Source organism: Lissotriton helveticus, chromosome 7, assembly GCF_964261635.1.
Source record: "Lissotriton helveticus chromosome 7, aLisHel1.1, whole genome shotgun sequence".
NCBI classification, from domain to species: domain Eukaryota; kingdom Metazoa; phylum Chordata; class Amphibia; order Caudata; family Salamandridae; genus Lissotriton; species Lissotriton helveticus.
Genome location: NC_136068.1, coordinates 303,766,702 through 303,784,442, shown reverse-complemented (window position 1 = coordinate 303,784,442; position 17,741 = coordinate 303,766,702). Strand labels below are relative to the sequence as shown.

At 43.8% G+C, this 17,741-nt stretch overlaps 1 protein-coding gene across 4 annotated transcripts in view; it reads right to left on the bottom strand.

Annotated features, from left to right (window-relative positions):
* Positions 1-17,741, bottom strand: part of LPIN3 (lipin 3) — a 343,676-nt gene that overhangs the window by 70,244 nt on the left and 255,691 nt on the right. For all 4 annotated transcript variants that reach the window (XM_078652105.1, XM_078652106.1, XM_078652104.1 and 1 more), the window contains exons 7-10: positions 13,884-14,439; positions 13,436-13,535; positions 11,132-11,313; positions 10,531-10,624 (exon numbers count right to left, since the gene is read on the bottom strand). In XM_078652105.1, coding sequence (XP_078508231.1) covers positions 10,531-10,624; positions 11,132-11,313; positions 13,436-13,535; positions 13,884-14,439 — 932 coding nt within the window. The remainder of the gene's footprint in view (positions 1-10,530; positions 10,625-11,131; positions 11,314-13,435; positions 13,536-13,883; positions 14,440-17,741) is intronic.

Here is a 17,741-nt window from a genome sequence, read left to right as displayed (position 1 = left end):
CATGTACAGAAATGCAATGCAATCTCTGCAATGCAAGTCACTGCCTTGCGTTACTCTGAAAACCATAATCCATTGTCCTCCAAAATTTCAACTAGATCTGTAACGCACTACACTGTACAGCACTACACTTTACACCACTCAAGTCCACGGTATTCCACTGTACGCCACTGCTGAGTACACCTCTCCATTATAAGTGACTCCACTGTATGCTATTGCGCTATAGGTCACTCCACTCTACACTATTTCACTGTATAGCACTCCACTCCAAGCCACTACACTGTACGCCATTCCATTCCAAGCTACTCCCATGGACGACGCTCCACTATATACTATTCCACTATACCCCACTCCACTGTGCGCCACTGCTGTATTTGAAACTCCACTGTATGCACTATATTGGGCGCCAATCCAGTCTACACCACTCCACTGTACCCAACTCCACTGTACGCTACTCAACAATAAGCTATTACACTGTAGTCTAAAGCACTCTACAGAGTTCCACTGTATGGCACTCCACTGTATGCCACTCCAATGTAAGGGAAACCACTCTACAACACTCCATTCTACACTATTCCATTAGACACCACTCCTTTGTATGTCTCTTCACTCTATGTTATTCCAGTTTACCAAACTGCACTGTACGCCACTATTCTACGCTACTCCACTGAGTGCTAATCTACTGTACACCACTACTGTATTCTACTCTAGTGTATGGCACTCACTCTAGGACACTCCAGTGTATGCTACTCCACTTTCTGCCAATCCACTCTTTTACACTCCACTGTACACCATTAGACTGTATGGTATTCCACTGTACACTATTCTACTGTATGCCACACAACCATATGGTACTCAACTTCACATCACTACATTGTAAGCTACTACACTCTACATGGCTCTACTGCACAACACTCTGCTCCCCTCTCTAGAACTGCACTCTGTAAAACTATACCATACTTAATGGCACTCTACGAGAGACTACTTCACTCTATACACATAAACTCCACTATCTAATTCAACAATCCAATCTATGTCCGTACACTCCATTGTACAATAGTCTAATCCGCTAAACAACACTTTGATGGTGTACGATATAGTCCATCACTATACTGTACGAGACACCACTCCAATTTATAAGAGTTTACCCGGATATATGCTACGCAATCACACTATAATCCACTCCATGCCTTTGTACTCTAAGACATGTTAATACACTGTATTATACTTTACTCCACGCTGTGGGCCTCATTCAGATGGCGGTCGGACCGCCACTGACAGGCTGTCAGGTCTGACCACCATCCAGCAGAGCGCTCTGACCGCCTCATTATGATGCAGTCAGTCGGCCGCATCGGTCGGAGGGACTGACTGACGCTTCTGACGGGCTCCAAGCCTGTCAGTCCATTGCTCGGATAGTATTTCCTACAGTAGGGGCAGTGCCTGCGCAAGCAAAGCCATAGGGATTACAATGTCCCTTTCCGACAGCCTTTCCATGGTGGTCCGACCTCCACGGAAACACTGTTGGAAAGGGACGTTGGGGGTCCCTAGCAGGGCCCCCGTGGGCCTCCGCTATGAGGCTCATGGGGCGCCTGTGGTACCCCCCCTAACATCCATACCCGGTATGCCTGGCAAACGGAGCATGGATGTTTAAAAACATCCCTTTTTCAATTGCAGATTATACTGCAGCCATTTTTTGGGCCGCAGCACAAGCCGCAATGGAAAAAGCAATGATTTTGACCACCTACACGGCGGTCACATCATAATTTGGCAGGTGGCATCACTGACTACTTGTCGTTCGGTCTCAATCCCACTGCGATGGTGGTCAGATGCTCGTCCGACCGCCATCATAATAAGGCCCTATGTTACGTAACTCTACTCCACTATATGAGACTTCACCTCACCCTTCGCCACTGTCCAATCATCCACTCTACGCAGCTCCATTGTACAATACACTACTGTACTCTATATAACTCCACTCTACTGCACTGTTTCGCCCTCTACCCCACTACATTCTACTACATTGCACTCAATTCCACTATACAATACTGTACGACTCTCCTTCCTTTTACTAAACAACAATCCAATTAACGAGATCTTAATGAATAACACTCAATAATAGTACATTAACTATAGCTTGTGCCTTCTCAATGCACTGGTTATACCCTTGGAGTTATATCACTTGTACCATGTGAAAGGATTGCTTTCATAACCGTTATGACATCTCAATTGAGATGATTTTTCCAAACACAGTGCATAGTAGAGTCGCGAGTTATAGCTACTGTAGTATGGCGAATGAGGTGAGAACACTGTGTACGAAGTGGCGTGGCATAGACATTTAAAGGTAATGTGGTAAGTGAAAATTGCAGTTATAAGGAACACTGTCCGTTGGTGGGCGACAAAGTAATGTGAAGCTATGTGTAAATCCTAAATTAAACTTATAACTGTAACTTTAGAATTTCTAATGTTTGTGTAGTTTAAGTAGGGTTTGTATGGAAAAATACATAAAGTTTCCCAAACTACAACTTATATGTAAGCTACTGTTTGATTTTGTTATTTGATTTATTACGCGCTCAAATCACCCCCGAAGGGGTATCTCAGTGTGAGACCAGGACGACAGATAGAAGGAGCCATCCTTAATATAGATGGGTCTTAAGTGCTTTACTAAAATGAAAATGTTTTTTGCTAGTACGTAATTGCAGTGGCAGTTTATTCCAATAATGGAGGGCAAGAAAGGAGAGGTCTGCAACCTGACCTGGCCTTTCTAAACCTGGGGACTTTGAGCAAGGAAAAACCAAAGGTGGTGATGGACGGAGCGGTGACAATACAAACACTCACCCCCAGTCAACTGATCTGGGTTTAATCCATCACCGTTCTTTAGCTCACTCCGCCACCCCAGTTCAGACATGGCCATATGCAAATCAGTCTGACCCTGTGCCTCATGGGAACAGTCCAGCCCGCACTGCCAAGCCATGACTTCCCTGGATCGGAATCAAGCTTCCCAGGACCGGTTTCTGGCATTACAGCCGTCTTCAGCCGGGCTTACTTGACTCCAGTGGCAAAGTGAGCAAGGGACTCACGTCTGAGCATACCCTGCCAACTTAGGGCGAACAAAGAAAAACCAAAGGTGGTGATGGACGGAGCGTTGACAATACAAACACTCACCCCCAGTCAACTGATCTGGGTTTAATCCATCACCGTTCTTTAGCTCACTCCGCCACCCCAGTTCAGACATGGCCATATGCAAATCAGTCTGACCCTGTGCCTCATGGGAACAGTCCAGCCCGAACTGCCAAGCCATGTCTTCCCTGGACCGGAATCAAGCTTCCCAGGACCGGTTTCTGGCATTACAGCCGTCTTCAGCCGGGCTTGCTTGACTCCAGTGGCAAAGTGAGCAAGGGACTCACGTCTGAGCATACCCTGCCAACTTAGGGTGAACAAAGAAAAAGCAAAGGTGGTGATGGACGGAGCGTTGACAATACAAACACTCACCCCCAGTCAACTGATCTGGGTTTAATCCATCACCGTTCTTTAGCTCACTCCGCCACCCCAGTTCAGACATGGCCATATGCAAATCAGCCTGACCCTGTCCCTCATGGGAACAGTCCAGCCTGAACTGCCAAGCCATGTCTTCCCTGGACCGGAATCAAGCTTCCCAGGACCGGTTTCTGGCATTACAGCCGTCTTCAGCCGGGCTTGCTTGACTCCAGTGGCAAAGTGAGCAAGGGACTCACGTCTGAGCATACCCTGCCAACTTAGGGCGAACAAAGAAAAACCAAAGGTGGTGATGAACGGAGCGTTGACTTTGAGCAAGGCCTTGTCACATGATCTTGAGAATCTGAAAGTGGTATAGAGGGCGAATTTTGAAGATAAATAAGTACCATGTAGAGCCTTGTGAGTTAGACAGCAGATCTTACAAATAATTATGTCTCACCAAGGTAACCAATTAGGGACAGTAGAAAAGGGGCAGACCCGTACCAGAGGGGAGGTTACAGATAAGACGTGCAGCGGTGTTCTGTACTACCTGAAGTTTGGAAAGCAACTTCTCATTGGTGGAGGGCAAAAGTGAATTGCCATAATCTAGACGGCTGATAACCAGAGCCTGGACTAGAGTTTTCCTTGTGGAGAGTGGTAGTAAAGGTAAGACTCTTCTAAGCATAGGCAACATGTAAAACCATGAACCTGTAATAGAAGAGATTTGTTCTTTCATAGTGATTTTTTACCACTAATTTGGGTGAAGGGGCCCTACCCAATTCTAATGGCAACCAATCAGGTGACAAAAGAAGTTGGGCCCTCCGGCTTTGATCTAAGCATCTATTAAGTCTTTCTGACATAATGCTTTGAAATGTTTTATGCTTGAATATATCATGGCTCTTTGTGTCTGAAGTAAAACTCTAAATTATTATGTATATATGTGACTTAGATCGAGCCCATTCTAGATGCTAGGATGCCAAGTAGACTTGTAAGTGAATAGTTTTAAAGGCCTGTGAGTAGTTGAGCCCTATGTTAAGAGGAGGGCAGGTGCCGTCAGAGATCAGAACAGCATCAATGACTCCCTAGATGGTGACTGTGTCCAAGTTGCCTTGTGGTCTAATAATGGTTCAGTTTCCCACGAATACCAGGTGTGTGATCACCTGTAATGTCATAGGAGTCTAGATTAGGGATCTTTAGGAGAGAAAGTATCTGTTGAGTCTTGAAGGCATCTGTGAAGGTGACTTCTGCTGTTAATGAAGGCTTTGCCAGAAATCTACTTCACTAATGCATGAGGGAATGATGTCATTTTATTAAGATGTGGACTTGAGAGATATGAGGAGGCATACAGGTCAGCTATTATGCGGTCTGTGATGGGTGCTAGACTGGACAGGACTTTAATGAGTTTTTGAATTGTCAATTTTAAGAAACCATTTGCATCAGATTGCTGAAATGACAGTTTGACATGGATTAAGCAAAAGTTTCTAAGAAGAATACACATTTATGTCAGTTCAAAAATAGTTTTTTTGCAGTGCTCCTACAATGGCAGATTTTTCATTCTGTAGCACTGCCAATTACAGGTATTACCATACTCAATTTGATAGGATTCCATTTATCAAACTCAGAAGGGCTGATACTTCCCAGCAAGGACTGAACCTGCAAAGAGCAAGTTGGAAAGACTTCTGGGCCATAAGACTATCTCCTTGTGGCACCTTAAACAATACCAGCAGCCACAAAATGACACGTTTTCCTGGTTTGTTTAGGAAACAGCTTGGGTTCCTACAGTGATGCTTGCTGAACTACGAAACAGCGGCACAGTACTGTGGCTTCGAGCAAAGAGTGGTAATGTCCTCTGTTGATCTCTTTTCCACCAGCTACTTGTCTGCAATAACGGATCCAGTTGAAAGTCGCCATGAAAAATGACAATCTACAAGATCTGAGACTACACGCTGCTTTCTGCCAATTATTACTTTGACTGTAGTATATTGTTAAAAATCCAAAGGATTTAATTTCACGGTAGGAAAATTGAATATTATGTGGTGTGGGAGTTAGACCTCGCCATGTAATGCTATCACAATACCCCAAAGATGGTCCTTGGATTCGTACTGATAAATCCTTAGCTCTGACCTGGCAGTGTGGCAAAGAGCAGTCAAGAGTCACTAGAGGAACAGGTGCGAAGCATTTCAGAGTACCAACATAGACGATAAGTAATTGACACTGCTCAAGAGAAAAACGACATACTTTATAGAAAATAGTGTGTATTTTTAAAAATCTTTATTTAGACACCAAAATGAACAGTATAGCATACATTTAACCGGAGTTATGGAATTTATAAGCAATATTAAATCAGTGCAGGATAATAAATGAAAAAGATAACATTGCGGTGAATGGGAAAAAACACTGGTGATAATCGATCACTTGAAGTTCGAGTTATGTGGCATCCTTACAGGGTTATGGTCATGCAGGCTCCAGGATCAGGCCAAACCAGTCAGATCAATTTTACAGAGCCCGCGGAGTCCGGGTGCAAAAATTGTCCTGGCTGTCCTTGGTGCTTAACGGGAGACATGGGGATACTGATTTTACTGCTTACACAGTGCTGCAAGAAACAGAATGCAAAGACACAACAGATACACATGTGCAGTCGTTGGATGAAGGTTGCACAGTGTTCCCTGTAGACGCAGCTTCTAGTGGGGGCGGGGGGTGTTCATTGCCAGATTGGTGACCAACAAAACTTGGCTCTAAAAAATAAGGAGTAACCCTGGGACCTGGGTAGGATAAGTTATAAAGACACAAGTGGTCCCTATGAAGAAAGCCCTTGACTTCCATTGCATTAGTTTACAAAAAACCTTCACTAGTAAGGTTTAAAATTCAATATACAATTTGATTGTTATTTCACAATGATATTGTCTTCTTATAAACAAGAACTCTGTTTTATGAATCAATTTTTAGGTTAATGTGCTTCTAAGATTGTGATGGCGCAGTGGAAGTGATATAGTGAATGATTTGTGCGCAAGTGCTACACATTATGGAAGTATTTACATGTGACTGATAAGGACATTTAGATGGAAAAGCAAAACACTCCAAATGGGAGTGCTCAGATCATAGATCAATTTAAAAACCGTTCACTGTAGTAGTTGTCTGTCAACCTTTCGACCCCCAAAACACAATAATTTAGAGAAGGGTCATCCTCAGGACGGAAATTTACAGAGGAGACATCATGGGATTGTAGGATTGGATCTCACAATCTAGAATGTATGTATCAATTTTTCTGGAAAAACCTCAAAGTAGTTCGCAAAAGAATTGGCAAGCAAACGACTGCATAAAGATAGCCCCCTATCAAGAAGGAATCGGTCAATCTAGTAATGAATGGGCCAATGTGGCTCATATCGAAGTAGTGTTATAGAAAAGGTTCGTGCACACCCTTGTTGAAAGAATAATTAAATCCAAATTTTCGATCGTGTACTCAAAAGATTGCGTGCTAGCCTGGTTGGAGGGTTGCCAACCCGAAATCAAAACAAGTGAGCTAGAGGTGAACCACTAGTATGCCAGGCGCACTGCTGTGTATAAAGTATAAACAATTCTCTGAATGAACTAATGGTCAGAAAATGAACATCAAAGTATTTGTTCAAGTAACCGCAAATCTATACTTGATAATAAACAAGAATTACTCAGAAAACTGACGAAAGCAATACAGTTTGTATCGTACTGTTCATACAAACATTACATCGAATTGCAAAATGTTATCAGTCAAGCATTTAGTTGCTGAAACAATTATACTACATTACAAATATACAGAACACTCAATTTTGCCCTGGTGCCCAATGCATTGCAGGAGAATATCCCTTCTTCGGGGGCGTAATATGCTGAACTGAGTGTAGGAGACTAGTGCAACAAAGGAACTTGTGAGGCAGAAGTCTGTGAAATCTTCTCACAGTGCTGGGTTGCTGAAAGCGCATGAACTGCACGTATTGCAACTGATGAAAACGCCGACTCAGGAAACAATGTGGAATGTTCGCTCAAAGCGAAGGGAAAACCTGACTTAGTCTGCCCATCCCGAAAAGAAGCGCAGCCACTGTTCACACCGTGTAGCGTACGGTGTGAACAGTGGCTGCGCTTCTTTTCGGGATGGGCAGACTAAGTCAGGTTTTCCCTTCGCTTTGAGCGAACATTCCACATTGTTTCCTGAGTCGGCGTTTTCATCAGTTGCAATACGTGCAGTTCATGCGCTTTCAGCAACCCAGCACTGTGAGAAGATTTCACAGACTTCTGCCTCACGAGTTCCTTTGTTGCACTAATCTCCAACACTCAGTTCAGCATATTACGCCCCTGAAGAAGGGATATTCTCCCGAAATGCATTGGGCACCAGGGCAAAATTGAGTGCTCTGTATATTTGTAATGTAGTATAATTGTTTCAGCAACTAAATGCTTGACTAACATTTTGCAATTCGATGTAATGTTTGTATGAACAGTACAATACAAACTATTGCTTTCTTCAGTTTTCTGAGTAATTCTTGTTTATTATCAAGTATAGATTTGCGGTTACTTGAACAAATACTTTGATGTTCATTTTCTGACCATTAGTTCATTCAGAGAATTGTTTATACTTTATACACAGCAGTGCGCCTGGCATACTAGTGGTTCACTTCTAGCTCACTTGTTTTCATATCTAAGTAGGCAACCAGCTCAGGTAAGGAGTACTGGTACTAGCTTGTACAATTCAATAGACATAGTGCCCATGTGATCTGGACAATTATCACCAGAATGCAAGTGGTTGTGGGTATTTAACTATACGTGGTCCGCAAAGTTATCTTCCTAGCAATGGCCTCGGATGGGAATGCTGTCATGGAACTTGAACAGATATTCAAACTTAATGTGAAGTAGTAAGAAATCCATGGGTGCAAATTTGGGTAGTACAATGAATGCATTTGTTATCCGTACAGAGGGCCTGATTAGTTTGGTGGTGCAGGAGCAGGACCGCCCCGCTCCCGCATTTCCAAGCCCGTGGTTGAACTGCAGCCAGATTAGGAGTTATCTCCTGGTCTGGCAGGCGGCTCCATGGCGGTGCATATGAAAAAGGCACCACAATGGGAACATCAAAATCAGTATCTGCACCTCATGGACTGCTGCAGTCCAGGCCGGTCAGGTACTGGGGTGCATGCACATGAGGGCACAACTTGTGCCCTCCTGCATGCACCCCATGGCCCAGAGGCACAACAGGGCCCCCTTTGTTTTCCCTCCGCCTCGGTGGAACCGCCATGAAAACTGCAGCGGAGAGGAAACTCGTAATATGCTTGATCCCGCCAAGCATAATGCAGCCTCAGGACCGCCGAGCCACACCAGGTATCTCTGATCGCTGGCAGCGGTCCGAGAGCAGCCCGACCGCCCTAGTTGTAAAATACCAGCAGTAAGACTGCCGCTGCTGCGCCCCATCGTTTCCAGTGTTCCATGGACTGCCAGACTCTTAATTAGCCCCAAAGTATCCACAAATTTTATTTAATGGGGTTCTATATGTGGAGCGCGCTGACCTGGGCTCTTCTCCTTCACAAGCCTTGGCAGTGATAAGCATGGCAAAAAGGCACTAAAACTTCACTTGGTCCTGGATAGTAAGGTCACAGCCCAAAAACTTTGTGGCACACAAGACTACAACCTCCCACGATGAACTGGACCACCTGTCTTTGGGTGATCACACGGAAGGCCCCATGGTCTGCAACTCTTCAGATCAGACGAGTGTTTTTACAGGCAGTTTTTAGGAGACTGTTGCCACTAGTCCATGGAAGTCTGAGGGTGCTCCTGGCTTCCACAGGTGTACCTGTCTTTGGGAGTGCCGAGTTTTAGACAAGTACCGGGTCCTTCACTCAGTTGCAAGTCTGTTGCCGCAGGGACAAATTATCCATCTTTTGCTTTGGTGATAAGGGCAAAGTCCTACTGTTGGCGACACAGGTTTCCTCTTGGTCCTTCCTGGATGCAAGTTGTTCAGATCATAGGTTTTGGTGTCAGGTGGTCCCTCAAATCTTGGATTTTGGGGAGTTAGGGGTGTGGGAGCTAGTAGCCAATTGGCAGCTAGTCCCTGCAGCTACTCTGCCCCTGAGGTGACCACATCTGGATGTGTAGGCCACCTTTTCTATCAGAACACTCTATTCTGCCATTCCTAAAGAAGGCAGAAATTAAATTGTGGTGTGCATACCAGGCAGCTCACTCCGGAGGTGTGGCTAGGCCTCTGGGAGTGTACACCTCCCTGCCCAGATAATTCCCTGCCTGTCCAGGTACAAATATGCCTGGGGCAAGGGAGGCCTGTTTCCTCTACTGTGAGTAAGCCCTGGTGCATATCAGAGGCACAGCAGCCTTTGAACCTCACAGTCTTCATGTACCACTTCACTAGCCTGGTTGGGAGGAGGGAGGTATGCCCTCCTTCCTGCCAAAGTCTTAGTTCCTGACTCCTGGGAGTGATTACACTGCCTGGCAGGAGGTCAGAATATGGTTTTGGCAGCAGGCGTGGGAAAGCTTGGGCTGGTCAGCCAGAACACAGTGTAGCTGCGGCAACCAGGTGGGCAACCTCTAAGGTACCATACACTAGGGACTTATAAGGGAGTAAAAGGTTAGCCAATTCGGGATTACCAAACCGAACCGAACAGTTTTAGGCAAGACCACAGGTACTGGGTTCTGATCAGCAGATTCTCGTGCACTAGAAGAGTCATAACCATCAGCATTTGGAGAAAAAAAAGAGGGTGGTGTGCCCATACTAAAAAGGACACTTTACTACATTCACAATGTGATTAAATTGCTGAATTCAAGAGGCTGTTGTGTTCTGGAGATTAGTAATGAACTCTTGGCTATTATTGACCCACGTGAGCCAATTAAAAAAGGTATTACAATTGCAAATAATGTATCTAAAACCCCTCTTTTGGAGGTTTGTTTTCAGTGGTTTGCAATGGGAGAGACTATTACAGCATACCAACAACACCTTACAACTATGCTGAAGATCGGAGCATTCAATGCATCGAGCCAATCAACATACTAAAGTCAAACTCTGAGATCTGTGAAGTTATCACTCTACTTCACACTCACTTTTGGTGGATACGTATGACGAGATTCGGGTCTTCCAGGATTCCAGGGTTATCTGAGAAAGTGCTGAATGTCAGGGCATGCTGCATAAACTTTTCTGTAGAAGGAGAGCATAGAAAAGCAGTGTCAGCTTACAGAGTACAAACTTAGTATCTAGAGGCATTGCACATGTCACACGCTCCAAACTGGTATGCCTTCTTGCTGCTCTGATCCCTATAGTTTGCCCTGTAGGTGTTACTGCCTTAGGTACAATACATTTACTTATAAGGTCCTAGTGTCAGTGCTGATACAACATATGGGGGTTGCCACATGCCTCAAGATATCATTGCTGAGCTCTCCATGTCATTGTTCACAAGACTTGCAAGACGTGCCTCTTATGCCCTCTCTAACAGTTAACATTCTGAGATATGTAGGCTGTTCATCAATTGTACTTCTATCAAAGACATACATATAATTTCACATCCATCAGTGTAAATCGCTGCTGCAGCATCACATCCTTCATAAGTCATATAAGGTATTCCTTCCACAATCCCATTATCCCTCAAAACAGTAATAGACCAACCAGAAAATGCCTGTTAATTAACTTGTGATATACAACACTTACCATGAGAGAGCTCCCTGTTGTCCCCCAAGCCTCCACAGAGCGAAAGGGCAATGCCACCCATTTGATCCCCAGATGGGTCAGAGCAATTTTCCGTCCCACTATCGTTCGGGCTGGTGTTGGTTAACTGGTCTTGGGTGACACAGCCCGTCTCAGTCCAAGGCTTGTTAGGAGGATCTCCATCACTAGTTAAGGATGAATAGATACTGTTAAATAACGTTTTGGGAACAAACTAACACAGTTCTAAAGTCATCTCTAAATGCAATCTCAAGTTATTTGAACAGCAAATCATACCAGCAAGGCGATTTCTTAAAATTAACAAATTAATACTGATTGCACAGAGGCAGTGTGAATTAACACATATTACTCAGACTGCTTGCGAAACCAGTAGGTGAAACTTTAACTTTAAGACTTTAAATAAGAGAAGCGCTTTCTAGAAATAGTAGGGCCAGGTTCCCTCTGAAGGCCTATCCCAAGATATGCCTGCTGTATACAAGGACAAAACACTACCACCTGAAAGACTCTCTTGCTTGATAGGCCCAACTTATTCAGGAACTTATCATCAGCAGCCCCACACATGTGGCACGGACAAGTTAATTTCACAAACCACTGATCTTGTAATCCAAATGTGGACAAATATCAGGTTGGCATGTGACGGGCAAAACAACAAGGGATTGTGTCTCAGTTTGCAACCTGTAGTGATCCTGGATCCCTCTACCACAATCCTCTTGAGAATTTCCCACCTAAAAGCACTAGTCCCTGGATGATTAAAGTGTCAATTGTTCCAGTTTAGGCACACTTCCCTTCATTTCAATCAGTACAGACTGGATTCTGCTACATCACACCACCACCTGAGCTCTAAATAACAACACCTAAGCTGCTGCTTTAGATTTGGATAGATCACTAAAACAGCAGTCCCTTACACAACAAAGCTAAGTCTCTTATTTAATGTACCAACTTACTTTACTGTAGGCATGTCTTTGACATATACTTCCTTGTTGTAGACACATATCAATACTTATTCCGCATATATAGCTCAATCTCGGACACATCAATATTTGATTTCATGGATCTTATCCTATTGAGCAGTGGTTTAGCACAAGCAAGGGTTTAATCATAGGAGGAGGAGAACCTGTTACTTGTAACTTACACTTCATTTCACTTTTCACCACTGCTATTCCCTTCCAACTTCTCAAAACCCACCTTACACACTCAGAATATTTAAATCTTTCTGAGCTATTGAATCCTACAATACTACACATTTTAGGTCATTGTCAACAAACTTGCAACAGCACTATACTTATACAAATCCTCACGTATGATGAATTCATTATGGATTTACGGATCAAAGGTAATCTTCATCACTTCAAGAGTGAACACCAAGCCCTTACAAGATCCTTCTTTCCCAGCTGCAACCACCTGACCTCTCTATACTGCCTTATACACGAAAGGCTAAACTAACACCTAGGGGAAAACCTGTGTACATATTGAGAATTCCTATGTGCCATTCTTACTCTTCGGTATTAGAAATAAAGCATGACAAATGTTTAGCAAGTTTATAAAAGCTTTCCTTTTTGAAGAAGATTCTGGCTCTTTATGTGTATCAGGCAGTACATTGTCAAGAGATGTTCACTATTTGCATGATACAATGATTTGTGGTGCATGCTTTGGGCATATAAAGATTGAAGATGGTACAAGCATTTCCCAGAAATGCACTCCTGAGCTTGGTCTAAATATACCAGTAAATAACCTGTATGGTTACCCTCTGACTTTTTAGGATTTTGTGGGCATGTGGCCACAATACAGAAGCACTTCTTTTCACCTTCATACGTATTTCTTCCGTGGAATTTAAAAAACCTAAATCCACAAATCAGCCAAGTGGTATATTTCATACGGAGAAACAGTAAAGTGCGAAACAACTAATGAAATGTAGGACAACCTCAAAAATAAACACAGAAGACCCAAAGGTGATCTCTCTACAACATTTATCAGTTGCAGAAGAGCTGCAACTCAATCCATTGATTGTGCTAACTGAACCAGTTTTGTATAATTGTTTATAGTCACTCACAATGCGGAGTCCAATTTCCCCATATGCTTACTATCCTGTTAAGATCTTATCACTTGTATTAAAGACCATTACAAAAATTATCCCAACACCTTTTTTCTAATCAAGAGAAACCCAAGACAAATCTCAAGCTAGCTCTGAATTCTATTCATACTTTTGAGTGATTTCACGAAAGGAGTACCAAACTCCATTAGCTCCTGTTTAGCTACCATGTGCACACACTCTTACACCCCCCTACAGACCTCTTTGGGAAGTAAAGTGCAATCTCATCAGAGGTGAGCTTGGAGATGTCATCAAGGTAGATATCAGAGGGTCCAAGATGCGGATTTCTCTTTAGATAGCCTACATGGGAAACAGGAAAGAAAATAGTTAATGCTTATTACCCAAGTAGAAACTGGCATGGGTACACGAGTAATTAAGACAGGCGAGAGTGACAAGGTATGTGTTGCATGCTAGTTAATGAGTCCAACTGAAAGCAAAATGAGAGAAGCAAAGAAAGCACCAAAAATGTAAGCCCAGGGCAAGATGTCAGAAAAGAGAGAAAAAGACCCCGGGTTGGAGAAAGGACCGAAAGTGCAGCAGGCTAAGTGGGTTGAAATAGAGAAAGAAACACATTGGAATCATAGCGCTCTATACAACAACGGTTTCCAATTTGAGGCCTTAAATGAGCGGCTTCGTTCCGATACAGACCTTTTTTCCTCTGTTGTTCGGGCTTCAGTCCAACAGAAGTGTTGTCCTGGGAAGTTTTGGAATCTTCTATTAATTCAGTCTGATTCCCAGGCTGCTCCTCCTGCTGGTGAGGCTCCTCTATGTGGAAGACTAGTTTTAAAGTGTCATCAACCTTCTCTTCTTGCCCTGTCCATGCTGTTGCTACTGCCCCTAGCATTTCCTCGCTCTGCTCCGCATCAGGAGTTAGGCGGGACCCTTGTGTGCTACCATCCACCTCATCAGAGGGGGGATTCTCCTCGTGCTGGAGGTGGGATCTGGCCCCGTCCATAAACACCGGCTCTGGCCGGCAGAGCAAGGGAGGACTTATAGATGCTGGGGAGTCAGTCTGGCTGTGGGGTTCAGAGGAGTCGTCAGTGATGGCACGGAAATGGGTGGATTCACAGGGATGAATTGATGTGATTGCTGTTGTTGTTGTGGGGCTGCTCAGAATGGATGCAGAGGTGTTTAAGGCAGACGTCGTGATCAGCGGGCTGTTCCGGGCTGAGATCGGGGGTTCTAGCCTCTCAGACTTTGAAACCTTTAAAAATGAAAGGAGAAACAAATTAGGCATGCGAAATCAGTTCAATACAGCAAATACTATAGCTTTCGAGTCGAGAGAAGAGGCTGAGTTTGCACCCAGTTTTTCAAACGTGCAAAAAATATAGTAAAAGTAGCTATATGGAGCGAATACTAAATGTATTTTCAGCTTGTAAGATATTTATGTGGTTGATGCCTTGATACTATTGATAGTTACAAACTAAGAATGTTGATCTTGACATTTTTCAAAAGAGCAACTGCTGGGGCAGCAGAAGTATCCGCTTCTCTTTCACAACTTAAAATGTAAAAGTAGGCTGCATATCCTCTGATTTACCAAGGAACTACCTCCCAACAGTACTCTTCCACTTATCTTTGCAAAAGGTTTCCTTTATCCTGCTTCTTGTAGTATCTGCTCTTTGCTGCAGACACTATAAAGGTGTTAAGCGGAGCGGGCAGTGGGTGGATCTTTAGTCTTCAATAAGGCTGAGTGTTGGCTTGCTGCCAGTTTGAGATGGAGGAGGTGCTTCTCTTTTGTTTAGCACTTGACCTGCTGTTTGAATTAAGACTACCTTCAATGCACACAGGCTAGGAAGCAAGACCAGGTTAGGAATTACTCAAATCTGCACCACTGCCACCATCAACTCATGCCTCACCAGAGGGCTCGTAGCAGAGGTTCTAGCAGCTCTCTAGTCGGGGTCTTCTCTGGTTGCTCTACAGCCCCTGCAGCAACTTAGTACAGTATGTTACATGCAATTTATATTAAGGAATTATGAATTGCTTATAAAATGTAAATAGAAAAAATCCATATCTATTTAATAGCGTGTTGGTCTGTCTTTGCTGTGTAAAATGTGCACCTATGCATAACTAATGTGATGTGACCATGAGATAAATTCTAGCCCATGTGTGTTTATGTATAGGATGTCTTATATTTGTTGCAGGTGTTGTATTTTTATATATGTATATTTGTTGTAGGTGTTGTTCTTATATATGAATATTTATTTGTTTGTATTTAACAGCCCTGAAGAAGTCCTGCACTAGGACGAAACGCGTTGGCTGTACTGTGTGTTGAGTCTTTAGAACTGGACTCTGTTTTTATCTACGTAAAATGAAACTGGAATAAAAAGAAAACCTGAAGCACTTTCCTCTCGGGATATGGACCTTATAACTGTCCTTATTGTTCAAATTTTGTTGTGTGGTGCACCTGGGCTGTTGTTCTAAATTTTCTTGTGATCAATTTGTTCGGTGTATGTAGTTTTAGTTTTATGGAAGAATTTTTTTTGTTTTATCCACTTCCCTTTATTGTGGGACACTTTATAGAAAGGAGAGCTTTGTAGTATTAGACAAAAAGGTAAATATGCCCTTGAACTGAAAACATACAAAAGTGAGAAGATTTATTTATGCAGCCAACCAAAGCAGAAACTGAAATTAAGCTACAAGGGGTGCCCGGGCTGTGAATTAGCAGGACAGCTAGAAACAAATAACGATAAACTAGATGGGTTCAACAGATCGAAAGAATTGTCCTGGGGAAGCAGCAACTGGGCAGATTAGAATGTAATCGATATTTACTATTGAGTACAAACCATGAGTCCAAACAAAGGTGTGCAACCTGCGTGAGTATAGAAACAAGTAAAGTAAGGTTGGCTGAAAAGCACTAACCAAATAAGGAATTAACTAATAAGTTGCTGACCTTTGATAACGCCTTATCTGGTAGAGGCTATCTAGCCGAATGTTCCTTACCTTAGAATATTCCCTAGTAATTAGGCTGGATCTGGAAATGTTTTGGTGAGCAGCACCCCTGCGCGTCAGTAGGTGGCGTAGTTTGGCTCCGCCTGACATTTTTCCCATAATCCGGGCAGGAAGTGGCATGCACGATGCCTAGGGCGGCACTCCAGCGCGTTGTTGTCAGTTTCTTTTAGAAACTTTCTATGACCGAAGCACTGAGCCACGAAGAACACTGAATACTGGTGCGTAAAGGGGAATAACCCTTAACTTTGAAATACATTTGCAGACCGGGGAGGATAGGTGAGTCAGTAAGGAATCTGCAGCTAGATAGAATCTCTACCAGATAAATCGCTACCTAAGGAAGAAACTGGTTCATCTGATAGAGACCTCTAGCTTCAGACTCCTTACCTTAGAATAAGTACCCAAGCAATACCTCCCTGGGGACGGCGATACAGATTATACTAAACAGTCCTGTAGGACCGAATGGGCAATATGACTGTCACATCGGACCGGACTGTCCAGGCAGTAGTGCTTAGTAAACGCGGGCAAGGAAGCCTACGTTGCTGCCTGACATATACCCAGAACAGGAACTCCACAAACTAACACTGTGGCTGCAGCCTTAGCTCTAGTAGGAAGAGCCTCCAACCCTTCAGGAGGCTGCTTTTTGGCCATAGCGTAGCAGATCTGAATGCAGAGCACTATCCATTATGATATGGTCAGCTTCTGCACTGCTTTTCCTTTCTTTGCTGTGCGTATCCGTGAAGAGTTGATCGTCCACCCGGAACTCTTTTGTGTGGTCAATGTAGAACAACAAAGCTCTATTTGGGTCCAGTGGATGGAGGTTGTACTCTTTTTAGGGAGGAGAGGCGCAGCCTAAAAGGTACCTAGAGTGACTGATTGGCTTATATGAAAGGGAGTTACCACGTTTGGTGGTAACGGATGCTGAAGTCCGAAGGACCAGCTTGTCTGGGTCGATGTTAAGGTACAGAGGATGTGCGAACAGTGCCTGTAAACTCACTGACCCTCCAGGCAGATGTTATCGCCACTAGGATGGACTTTTTTATTGTAAGAAGTCTGAGTGGACAGGTATGTAGTGGCTTGAAGGGAGCACAATCAAAAATGCAAGAACTAGGTTGAGGTCCCACTACAGCATAATAAAAGGTGCCGGTGGGAACATATTGAAGCCCTTTGAGAAACCTATATACAATAGAGGATTTGAAGGGGATTGCTAATCTGGCAACCACAGAAATGCGCAGAGGGCAGAAAGATAACCTTCTTTTTTACCCTGCCGGGCTAAGGAAAAAAAAAATCCTGGGAAAGGGGTGCCGAAAGAGGATCGTTCTTATCTGTACACCATGCCATAAACTTGCTCTGTTAGCAGGTGTATACCGTCTTGGTGGAGGGACGCCTGGCTGCCAAGATAACATTGCAGACTTCAAGCGGAAGGTTGAAAGCGGTCAGCCGTCGCCAGTCAATATCCACCAATGAAGATTAAGCATTTTCAGCTTCAGGTACAGAACCATGCCCTGCTGCTGACAGTAGATCCTCCCAAAGAGGCAGCCTAATGGGAGGACCCATGCT